The 25019-nt window shown below is 42.4% G+C and overlaps 1 protein-coding gene across 6 annotated transcripts in view; it reads left to right on the forward strand.

Moving 5' to 3' along the window:
- The window catches only part of FANCC (FA complementation group C), a 123942-nt gene that overhangs the window by 59810 nt on the left and 39113 nt on the right, over positions 1-25019 (forward strand). For all 6 annotated transcript variants that reach the window (XM_061626530.1, XM_061626531.1, XM_061626529.1 and 3 more), the window contains 5 exons: positions 554-673; positions 1624-1688; positions 10940-11101; positions 18355-18511; positions 24312-24364. In XM_061626530.1, coding sequence (XP_061482514.1) covers positions 554-673; positions 1624-1688; positions 10940-11101; positions 18355-18511; positions 24312-24364 — 557 coding nt within the window. The remainder of the gene's footprint in view (positions 1-553; positions 674-1623; positions 1689-10939; positions 11102-18354; positions 18512-24311; positions 24365-25019) is intronic.

Raw genomic sequence — 25019 nt, forward strand, 5'->3', positions numbered from 1 at the left:
TTCAACTAACTTATCAGAGCAATGATTCTGCTATTTAACCATGCTGGTATATTTTTCAGTTTGCACCTTTTCTAATGTATGATAGATATTTTATCGGAGCACTTATGATGTAACTTTATATAACCGTCCAAGATTCATGAAAAGATGTTACACTTATAAATTTCTATTTCTGCTTTGTTTTAATTCATTTACTTTTTTTTTTTAAATCTTCCCCTTCCGAGATAAAATGTTTTGCACTCTTCTTTCTTACAAAATTTCCACTCTTATTCATTGTTTAATTTAATAGTGTTGCGGTCACTGTTCTGAAGCATTTCAATAACATTTAGATCTTACGCCAGAACTTGGGTACTGCTCATGGTTGTCAAGGTTGCCTCCTGTGTCAGTTCCATAACTTAGCATTGTTGGTACAGATGTTTTATTGAATTCAAGTTATATATAGTCTGCCATAAACTCATCCAGTTTCATGCTGCATATGAAGATAATAGAAGTTGTTTGGGGTAGGATGCTTGCTTTTTAACTAGATGTTTTTCTCTCCTGTTGATTTTTCCTCAAGAGTTCATTATGCCACCTGCTCTCATTTTCTGGACTGGGAAATCATGACATGGATATTAACCATTTTATTTCAACTCTTGGCTTCACATCTGCAGATTACTATTCTAAACTCATTGAAAATGTGAGTACTTCATACATTTGGCCATTAACTGTAAGGATTCCACAAGAATGCGCACGGCAAGTGCCCCTTCCTTCTCTCATCTTTGTACTCATGGAGTGCTTCAGAGGCACTCAGAATGTCTTTGTAAATTCAGAGTCTGAATCTAGAACTCAGGTGTATGGCATTGTCAGTTTCTTTGTTCTGTACTTCAGAGGCATTATCAGAGCCTTATGCTACCACAGAAGTTTGAGAGATGGAGAAATGTGATAGATCAATTATGGAACATAAGAAAGTCAGCAACTCCTTCCTAGCAAGAGCTGCTTTGACAAGGATGTCTAATAGTCCCTCCCCTTTCCCTTCCAGAGACTACAGGGGCAGTGAGAAGGGGGGAATTGCACTTGACACTTTTGCAAGCTTCCCTGCCTGTAGAGACCTTGCGTCTCTTTGGAAAAGATCTAATATACCCTATTATGCAGTCTTTCCCAGGCCACTCTTCTGAGTTTCTTCTGACTGTTCTACTTGAGGGTTCTGATAAGGCAACCACTGTACAAGTGGCCAAATTTTTGAACTTGGCCATTTTGACCAGACCCTGTAAGATTGTGAATGGCAATTAATTCCACTGAACTGCTTTGCGATGTCTGCCATAGCTTCTGTTACCAAGTAGTCTTATTTTTAATACTTAATACTATGTTTGTAATTGTGGTCGGTTGACTGAAAATAAAGATTGACTTGACTTGACTTGAGTCTCTTTGGAGAGCTAGGTGTGGTAGAAATTTTAAAAAATAAAACGTATTAAGTGCCACCCATGATTTCTTTTTAGTTCTTGATTTATGGTCAAGACCATAGGTCACAACAAGTACAGAGATTATTAATCCACTTGGAAATCTAAGCCCAACTGTGTGAAAATACTGTGGATAATCTTCACTGAAATGTGTCCATATTTGTAATATGTAATTGTCTTTGTTAAACAGGTGGTCTTATCATTAGTGACAGAACTCAGCAGAAATCCATTTAATGGAATTAGCAGACAACAAAGGTTAGTATGCTCTGTCAGTGATTTTAATATATAGATGACTTTATATAGATGACTAGGATAAATGAATCTGTTTCTTATATGGAAAAACATGTATACTGAAAAATATGTGCCTATTTCAAACTTGTTTTAAAACATTGTTTTAGTGATAGGAAATTGCCTGGAGATGTAATAATAAAGAGCTTGCAGTGAATCCAAGCTGCACTGTGATTCTGTTGGCTCATCCATTAGTCTTAACCCTCCTTCCATGCTTCAGGTGGGCTGTTTGCCTTGGTTTCTTTGTTGTTTTACATATGTAGTGATACCATAAGGTCATATTGCTATGCTCCCAAAGACTATATTTAACTGCATTTGCCCACAAGGAATAGAGCTGGATTAATCGTTGTGCTAGCAGAGTCTGACCTCCACAAATTAGAGAGCCATCAGTGATCTAATAGCAAGTGTTGCTGCTGGTTTTTTTAGTTGATATTTATTAAACTTATAAGTTGTTTAATAAAACAGTCTCTAAGTGACTTAGAACTTACATGTGACTCTAAAAACCAACAATACATTACAGTAAAACCATTATAAACCCCATAAACCCATAAACCCAGCAACAGCAGAAAACTTAGCTGCAGAAAACAATTCATCAAGAAACAACAGAACAGTTGGTACCTTGCCTCAGTACTCCAAATGATTATTCTATCAGTGTGCTGATGACCTTCAGCTCTATTTATTGATATTGTCAGAATCAGAAGCTGTGCAGGCCCTGAACTAATGACTGGATGTATTGGTGGGTTGGATGAGAGGAAATAAGCTGAGCCTGAATCCCAGCAAGATGGAGGTGCTGTGGATGAGTGGCTCTCAGAGAAATTGGCCAATTGCCTGTACTAGAAAGGGCTGTACTCTACCTGAAGGAGCGGGATGCAGTCTTGGGATGGTTCTGGTTCCAGCTTTGTCACTAGAGGCCCAGGTAGCCCTGGCGGCTAGCAATGCTTTTTATCAGGTTTGGCTGGTATGACAACTGCAGCTATCATAGCTTGACCACAGTAGTCCAGGCACAGGTGACTTCATGACTGGACCACCGCAATGCACTCTATTCCTTTGCACTTCACTCTACACTCTGTTCACTCTTCCTTTACACTTGGTCCACAACTGCAGTTAGTGCAGAATACTACAGCACAATTTCCTGACAGGAGCAAGATTTTCCCTATGAGTCCGGCCATCACAGCGGGTATTAGCTCCACCTATCGTGCGAAGGCAAGAATGTCTTTGAAGTCAAGACTAGGGGCGTCAGGCCCCTCCCACTCTCCAGTTCATTCTTGCCTTCGTACGAACAAGATTGGATCTTAAGCGTAGCAAGTAGCTTTTAGCTAGGTTTTGCGTATTTGTTTGAAGTCCTTCCTTTCCCTGTTTGTGTTTAACTTTCCATTTAAGTTTGAGGGTTCCCTCAGAGACCGCGGCTGCGGTTCTCTACGTTTCTTGGCCAATTTTAAGCCTTTTATTTTTTGAGCCTTTATTTCACCTTATCTCTCTTACTTGTTTGAGGTTTGTTTGAGGGTCCCCTCAGAGACCGCGGCTGCGGTTCTCTTCGTTTCTGTCCACTTTTTATTTAAGCTTATTTCCCTTACTTGTTTGAGGCTTGTTTGAGGGTTCCCTCAGAGACCGCGGCTGCAGTTCTCTTCGTTTTTGTCCGCTTTTGAGCTTCCCCCTGGCTCTGTTGCATCCATCCGGAGCTCGCGGCTCTGTTTTTTCCCTCTGCTGGGCTGTCTCAAGCAGCGCTCTTAGGAGCTCTTGGAGAGACCGCGGCTGCGGTTCTCTTCCAGGTGGGAGCTTGCTGCTGCGGCTTCCTGCCCTCTCTTTCTCCCTCTCTCTCCGTGACTTTAATTTCGCCGCGGAGATCCCTTTACTCGGCGGCGACAGCGGCTTCCCTCCTGCTGCCTTTCCCGACACAGGCGTCTCTCGGCAGTCTCCTTTTGGGGTTTTTTAGAGCCGCAAGTGCGACTATTGACCCCGCGCCTCCCCCTGCGAGACTGTGCTGGGCAGCCCTTCCCCCAGTTCGTTACCAGTCGGCCGCCATTGCTTCTTCCCCCTCCGCCATTTTCGGATCATTTTTTCCCGCTCTTTTTTCCGGGCGCCATTTTTGTTGAATTCAAATTTCCCGCCTTTTTTGTTAACCCTTTATTAACCAACGGATACCTTCCCTGCAAGTTATCTGTATGTGTGTTGTATGTGTGTTGTAGACAGACTTACAGGGCTTCCTTACACACAAATTTACAGTGGCTGACTTGTACTAAATTTGAATTATATTCAATACCATCAAGGCTGGAGCTTTAATATCAGTGGCTGACTTGTAATAAATTTGAATTATATTCACTATTATCAACGCTGGAGCTTTAATATCAGTGGCTGACTTGTACTAAATTTGAATTATATTCAGTATCAGCAAGGCTGGAGCTTTAATATCAGTGGCTGCCTTGTACTAAATCTGAATTATATTCAGTATTATCAAGGCTGGAGCTTTAATATCAGTGGCTGACTTGTACTAAATCTGAATTATATTCAGTATTATCAAGGCTGGAGCTTTAATATCAGTGGCTGACTTGTACTAAATCTGAACTATATTCAGTATTATCAAGGCTGGAGCTTTAATATCAGTGGCTGACTTGTACTAAATCTGAACTATATTCAGTATTATCAAGGCTGGAGCTGACTTGTACTAAATCTGAATTATATTCAGTATTATCAAGGCTGGAGCTTTAATATCAGTGGCTGACTTGTACTAAATTTGAAGTATATTCAGTATCATCAAGGCTGGAGCTTTAATATCAATGGCTAACTTGTACTAAATCTGTATTATATTCAGTATTATCAAGGCTGGAGCTTTAATATCTGTGCCTGACTTGTACTAAATTTGAATTATATTCAGTATCATCAAGGCTGGAGCTTTAATATCAGTGCCTGACTTCTAATAAATCTGAATTATATTCAGTACATCCTGCCCCCTCTGTGGCCGTGTACCACGCCTGAAATCCAGCCTACAGCACTAATCTGAACTATATTTTGTACATCCTGCCCCCTCTGTGGCCGTGTACCAAGCCTAATATACAGCCTATATTACACAGCCTATATTGTTTTAACGCTGATACCACAGTGCATCCTGCCCCCTCTGTGGCCGTGCACTTAGCCATCTGCCAGTGTATTCTACCCCCTCTGTGGTCGTACACTGTGCCAGTTCGGGTCTTTACATCCTGCCCCCTCTGTGGCCGTGTACTGCACCCAAGTTAATATAAGATGGCAGAACAGCCAGGCATGTCGCAAGCAGCCAATATGATGCCAGATCAGCCAGGCATGTCACAAACAGCCCAGCCGCAACACTCTAAGGCGACTAAGCCTAAGCATGTTAAAGCAATGGCTAAGACAAAACATCTTTCAAGCCATAGCAAACCAAAGCGGCCACGCTATGCCTCTGTGCCAACCCCACCACTACCACAGCAACTCAGGCACACATAAGCGACATACTTCATTCCCCTGCTGCTTCCTCTGACGAGGAAGATTTTGCTGGCTTCCACACTCAGCCTTCGCCCAACCAGCCTCCCTCCGTTTTACCGTCCCAAACATCTGCTCCAATAGCCACTCAGGCACAAACATCTACCACAACTGGGCTGCTGCCGTCCCCTGATTTCCTCTTCCAACTTCAAGCCATGCTGGCATTTTTCACCCAAATGCAGTCACCACCACAAGTTCCTGCCATACCCCAACTCAATATGGACCAACGTGCGTGTCATGAAGCTCATCCTTCCTGTTCACCTAACCCCTTTGATGTAGCCAGAGGCAGAGTTTTTGACGAAGCCTCGTATGCGGAGGAATCATCCTTCACTGACCACGTTGAAGGAGATGACTGGAGCGAATATTCAGATCATGAGGAGGATACATCGTATCGCTTGTTTAATGCCTCAGACTATCAGCCCCTGGCACGCAGGGTAGTTAATACCCTTGGTCTCCAGACTGCGCCTTCAACTTCCTCCACCCCAGCCATCAAAGGGGCCAAGGTTCTCAAATCCCCTGCACCTACTGAACATTACCTTTCGGTGCCGGACCCGATTGCCAAATTGGCCTCTGAAGAATGGGCTCACCCATTCCATTCTCGCCACTTCAAGAACCTGGCTGACAGGTTTTACGCCCTAGCTCCAGACTTTGCCACCAAGTTAGACGTCCCTGGCATAGATGAACCAATCGCTCGCCTCGTTTCATGTTCTCTCTTGCCCAGGGAAGGGGAATCCCAACTAAAGGACACTACTGAGCGACGAATAGACTTCGCCCTCCGCAAAAATCACGAGGCCACTGCCCTCTCCATGCGTGCCTCCGCTTCAGCCTCCATTTTCTCCAGAGCAGCTATGATGTGGCTAGATGATCTTCTAGAGGACACTAGCCCTGATCCTGTCACCCTCAGAAGGTCACTGGTAAAGTTGCGTAAGACAGCAGCTTTTGTGGCCGATGCCACCTTGGATACCACTCAATTGGGGGCACGAGCCATGACGGCTCAGATAGTCGCTCGACGGACCCTCTGGCTTCGCCACTGGCAAGCTGATTCAGCGGCCAGAATGAATCTGTCCAGGGCGGCCAGAATGAATCTGTCCAGGGCTCCTTACTCCGGATCGTTACTCTTCGGCGAGGAAGCTCTAAAGGCAGTGCTGGTTGATCCCAAAGACGCCCACAAACCAGTTCTGGCCACTGTCAAGAACATCGACCACAGGCCTTTCAGGCGATCTCCTTCCTTCCATACTAACCAGCCCTTTTGAGGAACGCGGCCAGGAGGACGAGGCCGCAACTTCAGATCCTATGACCCCAATTCATTCAGGGGCTCCTGGAACCGACGCTTCCAGGGCAGAGACCTACGGCTGGCTTGTCAACTTCGACAAAAGCCATCTCCAACCAACTCAACGCCTACTACATCTAGGGGCAATGTTGGACACCCTGCAGGCAATGGTATTCCTGGCTCCAGATCGCATCACTGCCATCACAAGCATCGCAAGGTCCCTGATGCAACAAACATCAGCAGATGTCATGCTTCTAGCCAGGGCGCTCAGAATGTTCATTTCTACAATCCATATTGTGCCATGGGCTCGAGCCCACACTCGGCATCTTCAATAGATTCTACTGCCCTTTCAACAGGACATTGCCAGCTCCAACCATCGCAAAGTTCACTTGACCCCCGCGCTGCGCCTATCATTCCGCTGGTGGACAAGGTCCCAACACCTCTCCAAGGGCACGCCGTTCAGAGAACCACACAGAACTGTTGTAACCACAGATGCCAGTCTCATCGGCTGGGGAGCCCACTGCAACTCCCAGTACGTTCAGGGGGTTTGGTCCACCACAGAGCAGACTCAAAGCACCAACTGGCTAGAGCTAAAGGCTGTACATTTAGCTCTACTTCATTTTCAGTCTCTGTTCCCTTTGGACCATGTCCTCATTCGAACGGACAACACGTGTGTAAAATCACATTTGAACAGACAGGGGGGCACCAGGTCTCGTCCTCTGCAGGACCTAGCCTCCCTCATCTTTGTCTGGGCAGAGCATCATCTACAAGCCCTGAAAGCAGAACATCTCAGAGGGATTTGGAATGTGACAGCAGACTGGCTCAGCAGACAACAGGTTTTTCTGGGGGAATGGAAACTTCACCCAGCCATTTTCCATCGTCTTCAGAGTCAGTTCGGCGAATGCTCAATCGACCTGTTTGCCTCCAGTCGCAATTGCCAACTTCCCAGGTACTTTGCCCGATACCTGGATTCAACAGCGGAAGCAATAGATGCTCTGACAATACCATGGCCAGACGGTCTCTTGTACGTCTTTCCTCCAATACCATTAACCAAAACCTTGAGGAAGGCGCGAACCGAGAGGGCACAGCTGGTTCTGATAGCACCATTTTGGCCACGCCGACCGTGGTTCTCAGATCTTCTGGCAATGCCAATGATGGAGCCTTGGACACTTCCAGTCAGGCCAGACCTCCAATCCCAGGGTCCAGTATGGCACCAGGACCCTACTTGGCTCAATCTAACAGCGTGGCATTTGAACGGGGACACTTGAGGTTAGCTGGCCTGTCTGACGCTGTGATTGATATTATTTTGGCCTCGAGAAGACCATCTACCACTCGTATTTATCAACATACTTGGGTGGCTTTCTCCAAGTGGTGCCAGTTCCACCACCACGATCCCTCCCAGGCCACCATGCAACAGGTGCTGCAATATCTCCATAGCGGCTTCATGATGGGACTTAGACCCAACACTCTACGCCGACATGCGTCTACTATGTCGTCCATTCTCTCAGTGTCCTCTCCTGGAGATCCTATTTCCTCACATCCGTTCATCAAACGTTTTTTGAGGGGAGTCGCCCTACGCTCTCTGGCTGTTGTCCATCGGTTTCCCTCATGGAGTTTGCCGAAAGTTCTGCAGGCCTTGCAACGCCCTCCGTTTGAACCCATCAGGACTGTGCCCCTCCGTATATTGTCCTTCAAGGTCTTGTTCCTGATCGCAATCACATCTGCCAGACGTGTTTCAGAGTTGGGCGCATTGTCTTCTGCTCGACACCTCTGCGTCTTCCATAAGGACTCGGTTGTGCTGAAGACTGATCCTTCCTTCTGTCCCAAGGTTGATTCGGGTTTTCATTGCAACCAGGACATTGTTTTGCCTTCCTTTTGTCCGAATCCTACCCATCCTCTCGAGAAGGCTTGGCATTCGTTAGATGTCCGGAGGGCTCTCAAGACCTACCTGTCTAGGACCCAAGAGATTCGACGAATGGAGTCTCTGTTTGTATCCTTTCATCCAAGGTCTATGGGACATAAAGTATCCAATTCTACCTTATCCCGTTGGTTAAGGGCATGTATCACTTTAGCTTATGAGTCTCTGAAGCTGTCAGTTCCAGCTAGTATAACGGCTCATTCTACCAGGTCAGCTGCCGCTTCGGCTGCTTTTGCCACTAATGCTCCTGTTGCCGATATTTGTAGGGCTGCTGTCTGGTCTACCCCACACTCGTTTATAAGGCATTATAAAATTGATCGCTATGCCTCTGCTGACGCTTCTTTTGGCAGACGAGTGTTGCAACAGGTTCTTAATCAGGACTAGCATGTGGTCCCACCCTGTATGGGCTGCTCTGGTACATCCCGCTGTGATGGCCGGACTCATAGGGAAAATGGACCATTGGTCTCACCTGAAGAGTGATTTTCCTATGAGTACGGACATCACGGCCCTCCCAGTTGGAGGATGACTATATATTTTCTAATGCGTTATATATTACTGTTACGCTATTATATTTAAATTTAAGAGTGAAGTCAAGACTTCTAGTTCTGTTATACCGCTATGTTGGAGTCATGTTACTATGCATGGTACTATTGTTCTTGTATTTTTAGATATTTCTCCTTAGACTTGCTGCGAATGAACTGGAGAGTGGGAGGGGCCTGACGCCCCTAGTCTTGACTTCAAAGACATTCTTGCCTTCGCACGATAGGTGGAGCTAATACCCGCTGTGATGTCCGTACTCATAGGAGAATCACCGTTCAGGTGAGACCAATGGTCCATTCTGTCAACATATTATACCTCTGCTTAAAGATTTGCCCTGGCTGCTGATTTGTTATTGGGCCAAATTCAGGGTATTACTATCAGTGTATAAAGCCCTTACTGGCTTGAGACTGAGTTGTTATATACCCCCTATATTCCTGCTTGACTGCTTTGGTCTGTGGAATTGGTTCTTTTACAAGTGCCACATAATGTTCATTCTGCATTTGCAAGGAATTGATACCCTCTGCCCATTGATAATATGCAGGCACCTTCACTTTATTGTTTCTGTGCCTGCTGAAATAGGTAAGGCTGTCCAAATATGTAATTTTAACAGACAACGTTTTAGGTTTACTTGTTCTTAACATGTGATTCTATGTATATTTTTAATGAACATTTTATATTCTATGTAAACTGCTGAAATGTCATGGATGATATAAATCCTGTTAAATCATAAATGTTTACTACATCCAGTGCCTGGGAGAAATTTTTTTTTTTTAACCTGGCACCGAAAATATGTTAATGTTGATGCCAGGCAGACCTCACTGGGAAGAGCATTCTAAGAGTGGGAAACCATAGCTCCCTTGTCGCCACCTCTGAATCTTCTTCATAAGGGGCTCCCAGAGGAGGGCCTCAGATCAAGACCAAGGGTCTGAATAGATTCATATCACTTTGAATTGGGCTCGGACACTTACCACCAGCCAGTGCAGCTGTACCAGGATTAGTGAGTGTTTCATGATCATCTCGAGCCTGCCAGCATTGGGTGGCCGCATTCTGCACTAGTTGCAGTTACTGAACTGTCTTCAAAGGCAACCCCAATGTAAAGCACATTGCAATCCAATCTTGAAATTACCAGAACAGATTACTGCGGCCAGATTATCCCGGTCCAGATAGGGCCATAGTTGGATGGCTTGTGGAAGGCAATCTGCACAACTAATGCCACCTGTGCCTCAAGTGACAGCAGTGGACTGGTAGTCTTTGCAGACTTCATTTCACATTCCTCCTATCAAGCTCTATCCCATACAAGCACTATTCTGCTCATGGAGCAGCATTTTTCTGCCCCCTCCTCCCCCATTGCAAAGCTAAATTATACAACAGCTTATCTTGTTCATATGTTTGCAGATTTGTATGAATTCTATTTTCTTTAAAGATAGTTTTTTCTTCTCCGATGATACAGAATATTTCTCCATTAACTTAAACCACTGAAACTATACTCCTGTTGCTTTGAGACTTGTTCTTACAGTTTATGCCTGTTTGCTTGGAAACCATGGAAATTGTATTGAGCACAAATGAGTTCCTGTTTTAATGGGAAAGAGCAAAGAAAAGTTCATGCTGCTTTTAGCCGTACACCTGATGTCGGTCAGGAACAAAAATTGTGTTGAGTTAAGATTACACCTTGAATCTTCTGTATGCTCTCTCACAGGGAATATATCTCTGGTGTTCTCTTGAGCATTCGCATAAATAAGACCACGTATTTATTGTTGTTGGAACAAGAACAAGTGCACTCTACCTGAACATAGTTGAGGTCTGTAATGTGTTGTGAATTTAGCCACATTGCAAATACTTATTTAAATCTTTTCAGTGTGTGTAACTAGTCATTAGGATAAAAAATGTCTTGCTGTTAGCTATATGTAGGTTTTTTCCAATTGTCTGTGTTTAATGTTTTAGAAGAGCAAAAGTATAGCTTATTCATAGTAAATAAGAAACTTTTTTTGGTTTCTCCAGTTTTTCTTCTCGAGTAACTTCCATATCCCTTCTTTGTGTACCACTCATTACTTTGCCTGATGTAATGCCACTGCTGGAAGCCCTTCTTAATTATCATGAAGATGGATTACAAGAGGTCCTCCATCCTGAGTTTTTAGAAGCAGTGAATGAGGCTGTGTTACAGTAAGTAGTTCAGAAGTAGTTACCCTTTCACCAAATTTATGACTAATTCAACAAGTTTACCATCTGTTGAAAGTTCGTATTTGACTTTTTAGATATCTGCTATATCGGAACAACATATATTCATTCCATGGCACCTGTATATAGCTAATGTACATGTTCCTATATAGGGGTTAATCATGGGATCACAGAGTCTCAGGACACTGTCTAGCTTTGTCCTTTTTGGCACGTTTTGTGTGTCCTGTATGATTGATATGTTTGGCAGGTTTTGTGTGTCCTGTATGATTGATATCTCCTCATGAATTGCATTTTCTAGATTGGAGAGAGTGTTTACTAAGAGGAGCAATCCTATAATCCTTAATCCCACCTGCAGTGACTTTTTGCCCTGATGGTTCAAGTGAGTCTTTTGAAATGGTTCAGCCTGCCATCACCCAACCACCATCTGTGGTGTGCAGGGGCAAGTGAATGCATTTCTGATTGTCAAGCAAGTACAGAAGTCTCTACTTCTCAACAGTGGTTCCCAAACTTTTCCACCCATGTACCACATGAAAATTACTGATTGTCTTGGCGGACTAGTTAATGTTTTTTCTTCCTCTTGTAGCAATTGGAATGTGCTGTATTATTTTTTAATATCATTTTATTGCTTTATTTCTTATATTGTGTTTTACTGTATTACAATTTGTATTGCACATAATGCAAATTGTAATACCATATAAGAAATAAAAGAGGCAAATACAATTAAAAATCAATATTTAATGCAGACATGTCATGGACCACCTGAATGAAGCTCGTGGACCACAGTTTGGGAACCCCTGGCATAGAAAAACAATTGTGCATGTCCACCCCAGAGAGAATGCATTGATGAGTGACCTCCCCCTGCCCCTACTCTCACACAAGAACATTATTTATTAGCACATTTTCTTTAAGAAGTTCTTTAAGAAGAAATTATTGTTATACTTCTTCAAAAGTTCATGAATTTTCTTCCTGAGAATTTCTGTTCTTGAGTAAAGAAGAGTACTTAATCTTACCTTATGTGCTGCTTTTGCATTGCATACTTCCATCCATACTCATGGTGTAAGGGGGATCTGTTTCTCTCTTTGGCTTTCTCTCAACATCTCTTTCTCTTTACTTCTCAAAATGTGCTGAAAGGAAAGAGTTCCTGATTGATGTTTTAATAGTTGGGTTGCCTTTTGCACCAATGGGTTTTATTTTATTGGTGCTGATATCCAGAAGCACTCTTAAGTCTGGAATGCTTAATGTGATGTCCTTGTGCACCTGCAGAGAGCTACTAGGATTAGCCAGGCTCTCTAATCCACTCTGTACCAGATCATAAACTAAAGATTCTTTTCTCTCTCTCCTATACTGTCAAAGTTTTCTCCTTAGCCCCCACTGTTCTAATTGACCAGCAGACTTGGACAAGAGAGAACAGGTAGCGTCCAATTAGAACAGTTTTCATTGGATGTGACTAGCAGACGAAAGCAAGGACTGACTGTGCCTTGATGCAGGAAGGAAAGGTAGATCATGAAAGGAAGAAAAAATAGAATAACCAGGGCCTGATTGTTCAGGTTCAGGGGGCTGGGGAAGGGAGAATAAAAAAGGTAGCCAGTGCTGGAGTGGGGGATGTGTTATGATCCAGCAGGGGGAGAGAAAGATATGGGGGGGGGTTTAGCTGGCACAGAGAGAGAGAGAGAGAGCGGAAGAAGTTACCATCAGTGAATTGAGTATTTTGTCATCTGTGATATGAGTGACTTTCCTTCTGTGAAATGAGAGGTCTGATAAAGCAGAAAACTGTGAGTTCAAATGAGTTGCTTTTGTTGCATTTTGTTGCTCTACATTGTACTATTTCTTATACAGCAGTGTATGGATTAACCTAATTGCAGCTGCTGACATATTATGACCAGGACATACCCAAACCTGAAAGAAGGGTTGCTTCACTTACGGGAAGAATACACATCTCTTAGACATTTTATGCCCCATGAGAGAGACAAGCAATTCTTAAGGAGGGAAAATGCCCTTGTTATCACAATCTTTCATTAGCATGACTCACTGTATTCTACAGGAATAATTTGTTTTCCTGTTTTGCACTTCTATGTTACTAACCTTGTAGTCCCATACCTAAGGTTTTAAGATGTGCTTGGTTTGCTTCATTATGAAGTTACTTGAATTAGAAGATTGTTTCTTATGTGATTTAGTGTTGTTTCCATTATTTTCAAACTGTAAAAAGGAGACTCTTTTTTCTTTTTCAAAATAGGGATAATAATTTGTGCCATTTTCAACTGCATAAGCAACTAGAATATTTGTGTGCCATCCCAGTCAGGACGTATTTCTTCCTGTGTAGTGTAATAGCAAAGTAGGAACTAATGCTTATACATTTCTGTACACATGGTAAGAATTATAGTTTCCTTGGCATTGAGGGATATACTCTTCTGCAAAGCTCCTGTCCAAGGAATCGTGTTAAACTGAAATATGCGTAAGTTTCTAGCTACTCTCAGAATCCTGGGAATGTTTAGACAAGTGGACCCTAAAATGTACACTTCAGAATGCTTTTTGTTTAAAAAAAACCATATATTTAATTGTGTTGACTTTTAAATCTTTATAGTTAGATATATTATTAAAACAGGTAATTTAGATGTAACGTTAAACCCTATAATTTAATGCTAGACCAGTTCAGTACTTTGTGGCAAAAAATCATTGTCGTCTTGGGTGGTTACTATTACATGCTTGGGCGTTATGCTACCACAACTGTAGAATGGGGCAATCGCACTACAGTGAAGTCTTTGTAGTAACTAATTTGCTAACTCTTAAGACTAAGTTTTAACAGAATCCCTTTAATTAAAGACATAGAGGCTAAGTGCTTATACCATTTTACTGCATCTTCTAAACATTTAGGTGGATATTTTATTTATTTATTTATTTGTTTGTTTGTTTATCTATTTATTTATTTATTTATTAAACTTATATACCGCCCCATAGCCGAAGCTCTCTGGGCGGTGCACAAGACTAACATCAAAATACAATAAACACATATTAACAATTTAAACACATTAAAAAGATTTAAAATTTTAAAAGATGAAACAATTCCAACACATACTAAAAACATATTAAAATGCCCGGTCGAAGAGGAAAGTTTTAACCTGGCGCCGGAAGGATAGAAGTGTTGGCGCCAGGCGTATCTCCTCAGGGAGGTTGTTCCATAAGTCAGGGGCCACCACTGAAAAAGCCCTTTTTCTTGTTGCCACCCTCCGAGCTTCCCTATGAGTAGGCACTCAGAGGAGGGTCTTCGATGTTGAGCGTAGTGTACGGGTAGGTTCATATTGGGGGAGGCGTTCCATCAGGTATTGTGGTCCTGTGCCGTGTAAGGCTTTTTAGGTTAAAACCAGCACTTTGAACCGGGCCCGAAAACATATAGGCAGCCAATGCAAGCGGACCAGAATCGGTGTTATATGTTCGGACCGTCTGGTCCCCGTTAACAGTCTGGCCGCTGCATTCTGCACAAGCTGCAGTTTCCGAACCGTCTTCAAAGGCAGCTCCACGTAGATCACATTGCAGTAATCTAGTTTAGAGGTTACCAGGGCATGAACTACTGAAGCGAGGCTCTCTCTGTCCAGATAGGGGCGTAGCTGGGCCACCAGTCGAAGTTGGTAAAAAGCATTCCATGCCACCGAGCCTACCTGAGCCTCAACTGATAGGGATGGTTCTAAAAGGACTCCCAAGCTACGAACCTGCTCTTCCAGGGGGAGTGCAACCCCATCCAGAACAGGTCGAACATCCGCCATCCGGTCAGGAGAACCACCCACCAGCAGCATCTCAGTCTTGTCTGGATTAAGCCTCAGTTTGTTAGCTCTCATCCAGTCCAGTGTTGCAGTCAGGCATTGGTTTAGCACGTCGACAGACTCACCTGAAAAAGATGAAAAGGAGAAATAGAGCTGCGTGTCATCAGCATACTCTAAAGCTCCTGATGACTGCACCCAGTGGCTTCATATAGATATTAAAAAGCATGGGGGACAGAACTGACCCCTGCGGAACCCCATACTGGAGGTCCCAGGGTGCCGAGCAATGCTCCCCAAGCACTACCCTCTGGAGACGGCCCACCAAGTAGGAGCGGAACCACTGCCACGCAGTACCGCCTACTCCTAGATCAGTGAGTCGTCCCAGAAGGATACCATGGTCGATGGTATCAAAAGCCGCTGAGAGGTCAAGGAGGATCAGCAGGGTCACACTCCCCCTGTCTGTCTCCCGACAAAAGTCATCATAAAGGGCGACCAAGGCTGTCTCCGTGCCAAAACCGGGTCTAAAGCCTGACTGAAATGGATCGAGATAATCAGTTTCATCCAAGAGTGTCTGGAGCTGGCTGGCAACCACTCGTTCCAGGACCTTGCCCAGGAATGGGACATTAGCTACCGGCCTATAATTGTTAAAATTTTCCGGGTCCAGGGACGGTTTCTTCAGAAGTGGTCTTACTGCCGCCTCTTTCAGGTGGCCAGGGACCACTCCCTCTCGCAATGAGGCATTAATCACCTCCCTGGCCCAGCCGGCCGTTCCAGTCCTGCTAGCTTTTATTAGCCAAGAAGGGCAAGGATCCAACCTAGAAGTGGTTGCACGCACCAGTCCAAGCACCTTGTCAATGTCCTCAAGCTGTACCAACTGAAACTCATCCAGGAAATCGGGACAAGACCGTGCTCTGGACACCTCATTCGATTCAGCTGCTATAACATTGGAGTCCAAGTTCTGGCGGATGCAAGAGATTTTATCCTGGAAGTGCCTAGCAAATTCATTACAGCGCACCTCAGATGACTGCACCATGTCCGTAGGGCCAGAATGCAATAGCCCTCGGACAATTTTAAAAAGCTCCGCTGGGCGGCAGATAGATGATTTAATGGTGGCAGCAAAATGTTGCTTTTTTGCTGCCCTCACTGCCCCTAAATACAACTTAGTATAGGCACTTACCAGTGTATTATTGCATCCATCAGGAGTTCGCCTCCATCTGCACTCAAGCCGTCTCCTATGCTGTTTCATCGCTCTCAGCTCCAAAGTATACCATGGAGCTGCATGAGCTCTACACAGGAGAGGGCGCACAGCGGCGATCATGTCAACCGCCCGGGTCATTTCTGCATTCCACAGTTCCAGCAGGGCTTCGACAGGAGCGCCAGCCCTATCAGCCGGAAAACTCCCCAGAGCCCTTTGAAAATCATCAGAAGTCATTAGTCTCTGGGGGCGGACCATCTTAATGGATCCCCCACCCTTGCAGAGGGGAAAAGTCGCTATAAGATATAAGGATATCTACCTTATGAGGAAAATGTGGGGTTCCCAGTGCTATCTTTTCCTCACAGGGGCTGAGGGAGCATATGCATGGAATAATTAGTGGAAGGGGTTAAGTACCCTTTTCTTCTTTACAAATGGCCTGGAACTGCCTCCACTTTTGTATTACCTTGGCAGTACATTTGCTGATATAACATTTAGTTCTGTCCTGAGTCTTGCTTGTTCTTGCACTGTGTTGACTCATTGGGGTAATATCTTTTGGATTGATCACTACAAAAAAATACTAAATTTGGTTGGTCACACTGTTATCTCATCATCCATATACTTTACTAATTCCAGCCAGAGTTGCATGGCTTGGGACAAATCTTTCTTTCTTGTGCATTCCAGCTTTTCTTGTTAAACTATATCACAATTTACATAGGGTCTGTTTGCTTGGCATCTCTAAGCAGTCTTTCCTCTCTTTGAGCAGTGCTGTGTGAAGCTCTGCTATTTCATTGTTTAAAAGGGAGGAAAAGGCAAAAATATTTGAATTGGAGAAATCTTTCCTACTCCTATGATTAAGCTTTTGGTTTTGTAATTTTATGTTACAGCAGTATTTTACAAAACATGGACACCATTGAGTAAATATATGTGTCCTATTGGCTGTAAACTGCCAAGATGAACGTCTGCATCATGGGGTGCACTGGGTGTGGTGGAAATGAGGAGTGAAGGCTATAACAGCCAGAGTTAATAATAGCAACTTTGGTTGTTCAAAGTGTTTCACATATTTCATCTTCTTGTAGGATGAAGGGCTGTACAGCCCTTAATGTAGATTGCTGTTTTTATTCCCATATTGTAGATGGAGTGATGAGGCAAAGAGATTATGATTTGCTCAAGGCTCAGCCCTCTAGATGTTGTTAGAATACAACTCCCATTGTCCCTGACCATTGGCCATACTGGCTGGGGCTGATGGAAGTTGAAGTTCAAAAACATCTGGAGGGCAAAAGGTTCCCTATCCCTGTTCAGGCCACATAGTACATTCATGGGAAAGACAAGAGTCAAACTAGGGAGTTTCCTATTCATAACATAGTTAAGTAAACACTGTGCTGTTGTCTGAGGCTGGGGATGAAGTGGCACAGTGAAACGTGGGTAGGAAGGGGGGAGGGGGGAGAGAAGAAACTGCATGTGGGAAGTGAGCAGTGCAGGAAATGTTGCAGAAGATCTAGTGCATATTACGGAGCAGCACAAGTTTACAGAGCTATACTACATTAGAAATTTGTAGAAATTTTAATCTGGGAGCATGTGAATCAAAGAGTTAAGAACCCAAAACTCTTTAGCTATACCAATATGTTTGTCTATTATTTTTTTGTTTGACAATTCTAGTTTTCTAATAAATATGGGTATAAACACATTAGGTCATTATGTGTAAGTGTAATAATGCAAATTCTTCCTGTTTACCCCCTGCCTCCACTTCCCTTCCCTTCCTCTGCTATCTCCCTCTGGTGAATTATAGATTGTAAGCCCTTCAGGGCAGGGTACTGTCCTCTTGTACTTTGTAACATGCTGTGCACAGTGACAGTGCTATATAAATAATACTAAAGTAGTATTTCTAACTCCTTCTCCCCAAAATGTTTTAGTGAGCTATATAGATATAAATAGAGAGCCAGTGTGGTAAAGTGGTGGACTAAGACATGGGAGACCAGGGTTCGAATCCCCACACAGCCATGAAGCTCACTGGGTGACCTTGAGCTAGTCACTGCCTCTCAGCTTCAGAGGAAGGCAATGGTAAACCACCTCTGAATACTGCTTACCATGAAAACCCTATTCATAGGTTTGCCCATAAGTCTGAATCAACTTGAAGGCAGTCCATTTCCATTTTCCATAGATATAAGTATCCTTATAGTAAGAATATAAGTATTCTTGTACTAATCTATGCAGTTCATTGTGTGATATATAAAAATACATTTTTTTCTTTATAGCTTAGATGAGATAACATTTTATTTATTTTTCAAATACAGTAAAAAGATTTATTTGCCTGAATCTGGTGTGCTGCAGTTGTGGCTTCGTCATCTGCCTAGTCTGGAGAAAGCAGTGCTGCAAAATCTCAAAACTTTTATCTCTAGCCATCCAAGTTCACTGAAAAAGATGAAAAGTATGATAAAAGGTTCTTTATTGGTGAGTGTGATGCATTGACATTAGAAAACAAGTATGATTTTGCCCTTCCTGTTGTAAAGGTCACTTAAATATTTCTCAAATATACAATATACTATATGTGCATTCAAGAGCAAACAATCCTAGTGGCACAGGCAGGCATTGTTCACATGTAATGCTAAGCCATAGTTTATTTGATTGTCTGAACCCAGGCCCATGGCTTAACCATGGTTTATTAACCATGATCAAACCACATTCATAAGCCATGTTATGGTGGCGGTTTATAAACCTTGCTTTACGTTAACTATAGCTCAGCGTTATGTGCGAACCCAGATAATAGAGTATTAGCAGCAGGTGGAAGTGCAGACAGTATCGTCTTTGTCATGGCTTTAAGGTTTTAATCTGGTAGTGCAATATTATTAGTAAACACAAGGTTTGATTTTCATTGTTGACAAGTAGACTTAAATTTTAAAAACATGATATTTTTGTGGCTAATACTGTTAGAGGATGCTTTGGTAAAAAGAAGTCTTTGACTGGGCTCTAACGGGTTGTTGAATGCTGAGAGATGGGCTCCTAGCATCTAGAGCACCCTTTCTCCTTTTGTTTCTCAAAAGTTATCTGTCCTCCATGCTCCTCCATAACAAATAGATAAATGGGAGGGGAGAATAATATTGGTACCCCCCCCCCAATTCTAGTAGGAAGGAGGACTACTTCAGTTTCATAAGCAGGTAAGAGATTTCCCCATTTCCAAGTCCTTTTGTACCTGGGTTTCACAGTATAAGCCAGTCATGAAACTGGTATTGGAGATAAGGAAATCTTTACAGTTCCTGTCTATAGGCATAAATAATTACAGGTTGCCTTTGGATAACCAAAGGATCATAGCGCTTTCAGAACCAAAGAAATAATTCCAGAGATAAGCCCCTTATTTTGTTAGTTATTTAAAATAAAAGGTTCCCAGGATAGTTATTGATAATATGAATAATATTTAATGTTTATTAGGGCTGTGTCTGAGTGATGTAGGACAATGTTATATATCAGCATTTTATAAGATACAGTACTGAGCAGTATACAGAGCAGCAACTTTTCAAGTCTCATGGAAGACTGCTGTGCTTTATTATGGAAGAAATATGATACCCAACACTGTTATAGTAGGGCTCCAAATGTAATTAAAGTGTGATGGTCTAGTAACTTCTAGTTTATGTGATGTGCTGTTACTTATGTTTCCATCCCTTGGGGAAAAAATGAAATTGGTAATGGAAATTCTATAGTTACTAGGAAGTATAAAAACAAAAGGTAAGTGTTATACAGGTTGCACATAGTGAAATGACCTCTATAAATATTGTTTTTCCTTTCAGCAGTTGGTAACTCTATTTCTTTTTCCAGGTTGTTAAAAGTGTGTCCCTAAAACAGTGATATATCCATTTTACCAAAATAACTGTGCAAATATCTTGTGTGAACTGCAAGGGGAAGGGAGGCTGTTTCAGATATTGTCAGCAAGCAGCTGTATGAATGTTTCAGTCATATTTACAGTGATGCTTAGACACAGGTATCATAGAATCATAGAATAGTAGAGTTGGAAGGGGCCTATAAGGCCATTAAGTCCAACCCCCTGCTCAATGCAGGAATCCAAATCAAAGCAAAGGTATCATCGCAGTGATTGTCTCATCATGACTGCAAAAACATGCTGAATTCACTGGCCTTCTGTGACCAGTTCTATTCAGTAACACTACCTAGTGATACTTGTGCAAGTTGCAACAGCATGAAAATTGTTTGTATAATAGTATGAGAAACTGAAGGCCCTGGCCCACACATGGAGATGGTATTGGTGGGATGGGCTTTCAGCTCAATCTCCCAGTTAATTTCAGCTGAGCAACTGCTCTTGGAACACACTCTGTTCTCAGCCTTCGATTTCATCTGATTTTGTTTTTCTATCTTGATAACTCTGCCTCCTTTGTGCCAAGAGGCCTGAAATTGATTCCAAGGTGTTCCATCTACCCCATGACTTATAGGAAAACAAGATTCCTAAATAGCCAATCTTGCGGGGTGCAGGCATGACAAGTATGAGACTTTTTCTGTCTTGTTACGTTGCTAGAAGGAAGAGCCACGTGTCCTAACTATCTCTTGGCAGTAGCTGTTTTGACAAAAATTAATGCAAAGAAGTGGAAGGGGGATCTCTCCCTGTGCCTCTCATCATGAGTCCTTGATTGAAGCTGCTGCTGTTGCCAAGAAGGATAAGAATGGGTAAAGATGCTTGTCCTGCATCCTATCTGGAACTAAGCAAGTTGGTGGTAGTAGTAGTGATAGTATTGGCTTCACTATGAGGCTGAAAGATGGGGGAAGAGAGATCCTCTCTGTGTCTCACAGTTCTTTACTGAAGCAGCTGACATTGTCAATAAGAGGATGCACTTGACCTTTCTCCCTTCCTCTGACCTCGGAGGTTGGAACAGAGTTGAGCTGACTGCACTACAAGTGTGCCTTCACAATGCATGCTAGGGAAGAGAGGAACAACAGCCTGTAGCTCGCTAGTTAAATATGCACAGCAACCTGGTGGAGCACAAGGCTTTCTCTCTGCCCCTTGCTGGCTACCTATGTAAAAAGGTGGAGGGCAAATAGAGCTGAGGGCAGGGATTGGGGGGGAAAACTGGCAGATTTTGATAGGCTACTTTAAATAAAGTCACATTTCACTTTGTGCAGATTTTGTCAAATTACTTCAGTTGACTGCATTTGATTTAGATTCCACTAACACTCTGTATTGTTCAAGCAATTTTCTGTCTTCTATTAAGAACCCTTTAAGCATGTAAACATTCACTGTACTGTTCAAAGTAGAAGGCTTTCAAACTAAATGGCAGCTAAGGTTAAATACTTTTACTAGAATGTTATAGAATGGCAAAAATCAATGCAAGTGACACTGCTGTGCAAGGCTGAAACAAAAAAATCCACACGACATCATTCTCTTGCTAGATAAACAAAACTATTAGTTAATCTTATATAGAATTCTAGACTCTGGTTCCAAAATGCATTTGATTTTGCATAGTCTTCAGCCTATAAAATTATAAAGCACCATATCCAGAAGAGTATTTATTAAATTGCTAAGTTTGTATCCTGCCATCCTACATAGTCACCTTGGTGCTTTAGCTTCACAATAACTCTGAGTAGGTTAGTTTGAGAAACGGTGGTTCATCCAAGGCTACTCAGTTAACTTCACAGCTGAAAAGGATATTGGGATCTTTGTTTTGATGCTTAAGCTGAACAGTCTTCTGTGCTGTATATTGGCTTTTTTGGCAGTTCATTTAATCAGATATAAATTAACACTGATCTCAAGTCCTTGAGTGTAGCCAGCAGATTTGGGGTAATCCTGGGGTTTGCAAAAGTACAAAAACAAAACAATCCAACCCTTTAAAAAACCCCATAAGAATAAGGGAAAGTACCAAAACATGCCAATGAGGACTGAGCATGCTGACTGACTATATACACACACACATAGAGCAAATTTGTTTTTAAAACAAAACATATTACAACAAAACATCTTTAAAAACATCTTTTTAAAAAGAAACTTTAGAAACATCTTAAAAAGCAATTCCAACACAGACGCAGACTGGTATAAGATCTCTCCTTAAAAGGCTTGTTGAAAGCGGAAGGTCTTTAGTAGGCACAGAAAAGATAACAGAGATGATGTTTAGGGGAAACCCGTCAGGGCAGGGGAGAGGAACCAAAACAGCCCACTGAGGTGGCTCAGTAACCATAGAATACTGACTGACTGGGGTGTGTGTGTAATGAAGTGGTTAGAATCCCAAACAGCAGCACTCTATACCACAATAGTTTTTTGCAGGTTAAGGAAGTATTAAGGACTTTCTAATAATAAAGATTCCAAAGTATGTTTATAAAAGATAAATGTGTTAACAATGATAACCTGAAAATCAAATCACCTGCTCCCTCTTTGCACAAATATGTGAAACTGAGCCATCTGTAAAATATTTGCTGTTAATCTTTAGATGAGGCTACGCAAGAGAGGCACTATACCTCCTGCCTACATTTTGTCATTTTAACATATATCCATCCAATTCTCTTTCAAATAATGGGAATTTGGAGATGACGGCCTTCAACAGGCTGTAAATTGTTTTCTCAAATATCTGAGAAAGCCAGCTGTGAATAGTCATGAACACTAGGTGGCATACATTTTATATGACAACTTAAATGCAACTGTATGGCAGAATACTGAGGAGTACAACATGAAAATGAGGTGCCATCTAATCTTTTCAATATGATAATGACATGTTAAAAAAAATGAGATGTTTAGACTAACAGTTGTCTTCTCATATACAGTAGGGCCCTGCTTTACAGTGCTTCGCTTTACAGCGATTCACTAATACAGTGGTCTCAATTAGTCGCAATTAGACTAAAGCCCCACTCATACGGTGCTTGTTCCGCTTTTACGGCGGTTTTCAGGCATCGCGTGCCATTCTATTCAATGAGTTCTGCTTTACAGCAGTTTTTGCTTTACAGTGGGGGTCCGGAACGTAACCCACTGTATGAGTGGAGCCCTACTGTACCCCTTTACTCTTTGTTATAATGTTGTAAAATGTATCCACAAACTTCAGAATCCATTCTAAAAGTATTTTCCACGGTGTAGCTGACTTTGCTGCATGAATGCATGTTTATTGGCAATTTTTAACACTGAAGGTAGTAGTGATGACATTCACCTGCTACCCCCATAGCATATGGGGACATATATTGCTGTGATTCTTTTAAAAGTTCAGTTAGGTCACTGGTTTGGAAACTGTGTTCTAAGGGAACATTGGGCGAACTGTAATGAGTTTCTCAATCAGTAATAGACAAGCTTCCTGGCTTGCCTACTTCTGTCAATATTCCCCTGCAATGTGAAGATGAAAGGGAGTTATTAAGTGTATTCTAAGATGTAATCTCAATAAAGATGGATTGAAGATGACACCCAGCAGGCTTGGGGTTGTATCCAAAAGTGTTGCTCAGCTGACAGACTTCCTAAAATCTCTCCCCATTTATTCCAGGGGATTGGAGGAACCTTCCAGAGCAGATTTAGGGTTAGGATTTAGGGAGGAGAGTCTGCAGGGAAAATGAGAATTGCTGAAAAATTATTTCCTCACCATTTTGCCAATAAAAACTTTACCTTCAGCTGAGCAACATCAGTAGATTCAACTGTTGTCTAATAGCCCATGGAAATGGAATGTGTACCCTAGAACACTCAGAATCCCTAACAAACATGTGAAGATTCCATGGCAATAAGTTAATGTAGTTCAGGAACATAGAAAGTTTAAAAAACCGCTGTCCCAGGAAATCCAAAGGCTAGATTAACACAACAGGCTTGGATTTCTCTCTCTCTGCTTATTCAATATAATTTTAACATGTTAAAAGTAAAACAAATTGTGACCCTACAAAATGCTCTCCATCTTTGGTAAAGGTAGCAGATTGCATCATGGTTTCTAGAAGTTATGTATTTTTTTTTAAAAAAAAAAACTAATTTCAGTAGCTTGAAAGTGCCAGGCTCTTTTCATGAATTTTGTGATTCCATTTTGATTATAATAACCTGCCTTAACTTAATTCATGTCACAGTCAGTCTTGGTCCTTCCTTTTAAGTCGCTGCATCTCAGGAGAGGAGGAGTACATTTTAACAGTTAGCTTTCCCAGCCTGGTGCCCTTCAGATATTTTGGACTATCAGCCCCAACCTATTGAGAACTTTATTACAGTAACATGCTGTGGTGATCCACTATTTTCCATCTTTTTTTTGTGTTGAATTTATATACAAGTTTTGTTTAAACTATCTTGTTTTTCTTATGTTACCTTCAACAGCACCGAGCTGCATGCCATCCAGCTGTCTTCAGAACTATTGATGAAATTTTCAAGTAAGATTGCATACAATTTATGAAGGATTTTATGTATCCCCCTCAAGTCAGTAGAATATATAAAGCAATTAGCAATTTGAATAGATAAGTTATTTCTTGTGTAACTTTTGGGAAAAGAGTGTTCTAGCATTCCAATCACATGTTTATTATGAATTTCGTAATGTTAAGAATGTGACCCAGCTTAGTCCCACCGTTAGCTATTCAAAGCAAAGAACTAAATGCAGGATGCTACATGATAGCAGGAAAACTCAGACTGCACCCAAGGTACTTGCAGTATACCTTTTATCATAGTATTCTCCTCCCTCCCAATGTTCTGAAATCCATTTTTATTTAAGTAAATGCATTAAATTAAACAACACTGCTTATTTAACATCTTTATATTGTCATTTCACACAGTTTTGCAATACTAATCCTATATAATAAAAAGGTTAAGCCATTACACCATCACACTGTCGTGATGTCATACAGCGTGATATCAGAGGCGGGCGTGGCAGCAAAGACTGCTTACCTGGGGAGCGGGCAGGCTATGCGGCAGCGGCCAGGTGGGAGAGAATGGTGGGGGGGGGCAAATGAGGCTAGTGGCGGGAGTGAACTTGGCTGGGTAGGAGAGGCTCATGGCGGCAGTGATGAAAGCGGCTAGGCAGGAGAGGGAAAG

Source organism: Rhineura floridana, chromosome 1 (assembly GCF_030035675.1).
Source record: "Rhineura floridana isolate rRhiFlo1 chromosome 1, rRhiFlo1.hap2, whole genome shotgun sequence".
Classification (NCBI taxonomy): domain Eukaryota; kingdom Metazoa; phylum Chordata; class Lepidosauria; order Squamata; family Rhineuridae; genus Rhineura; species Rhineura floridana.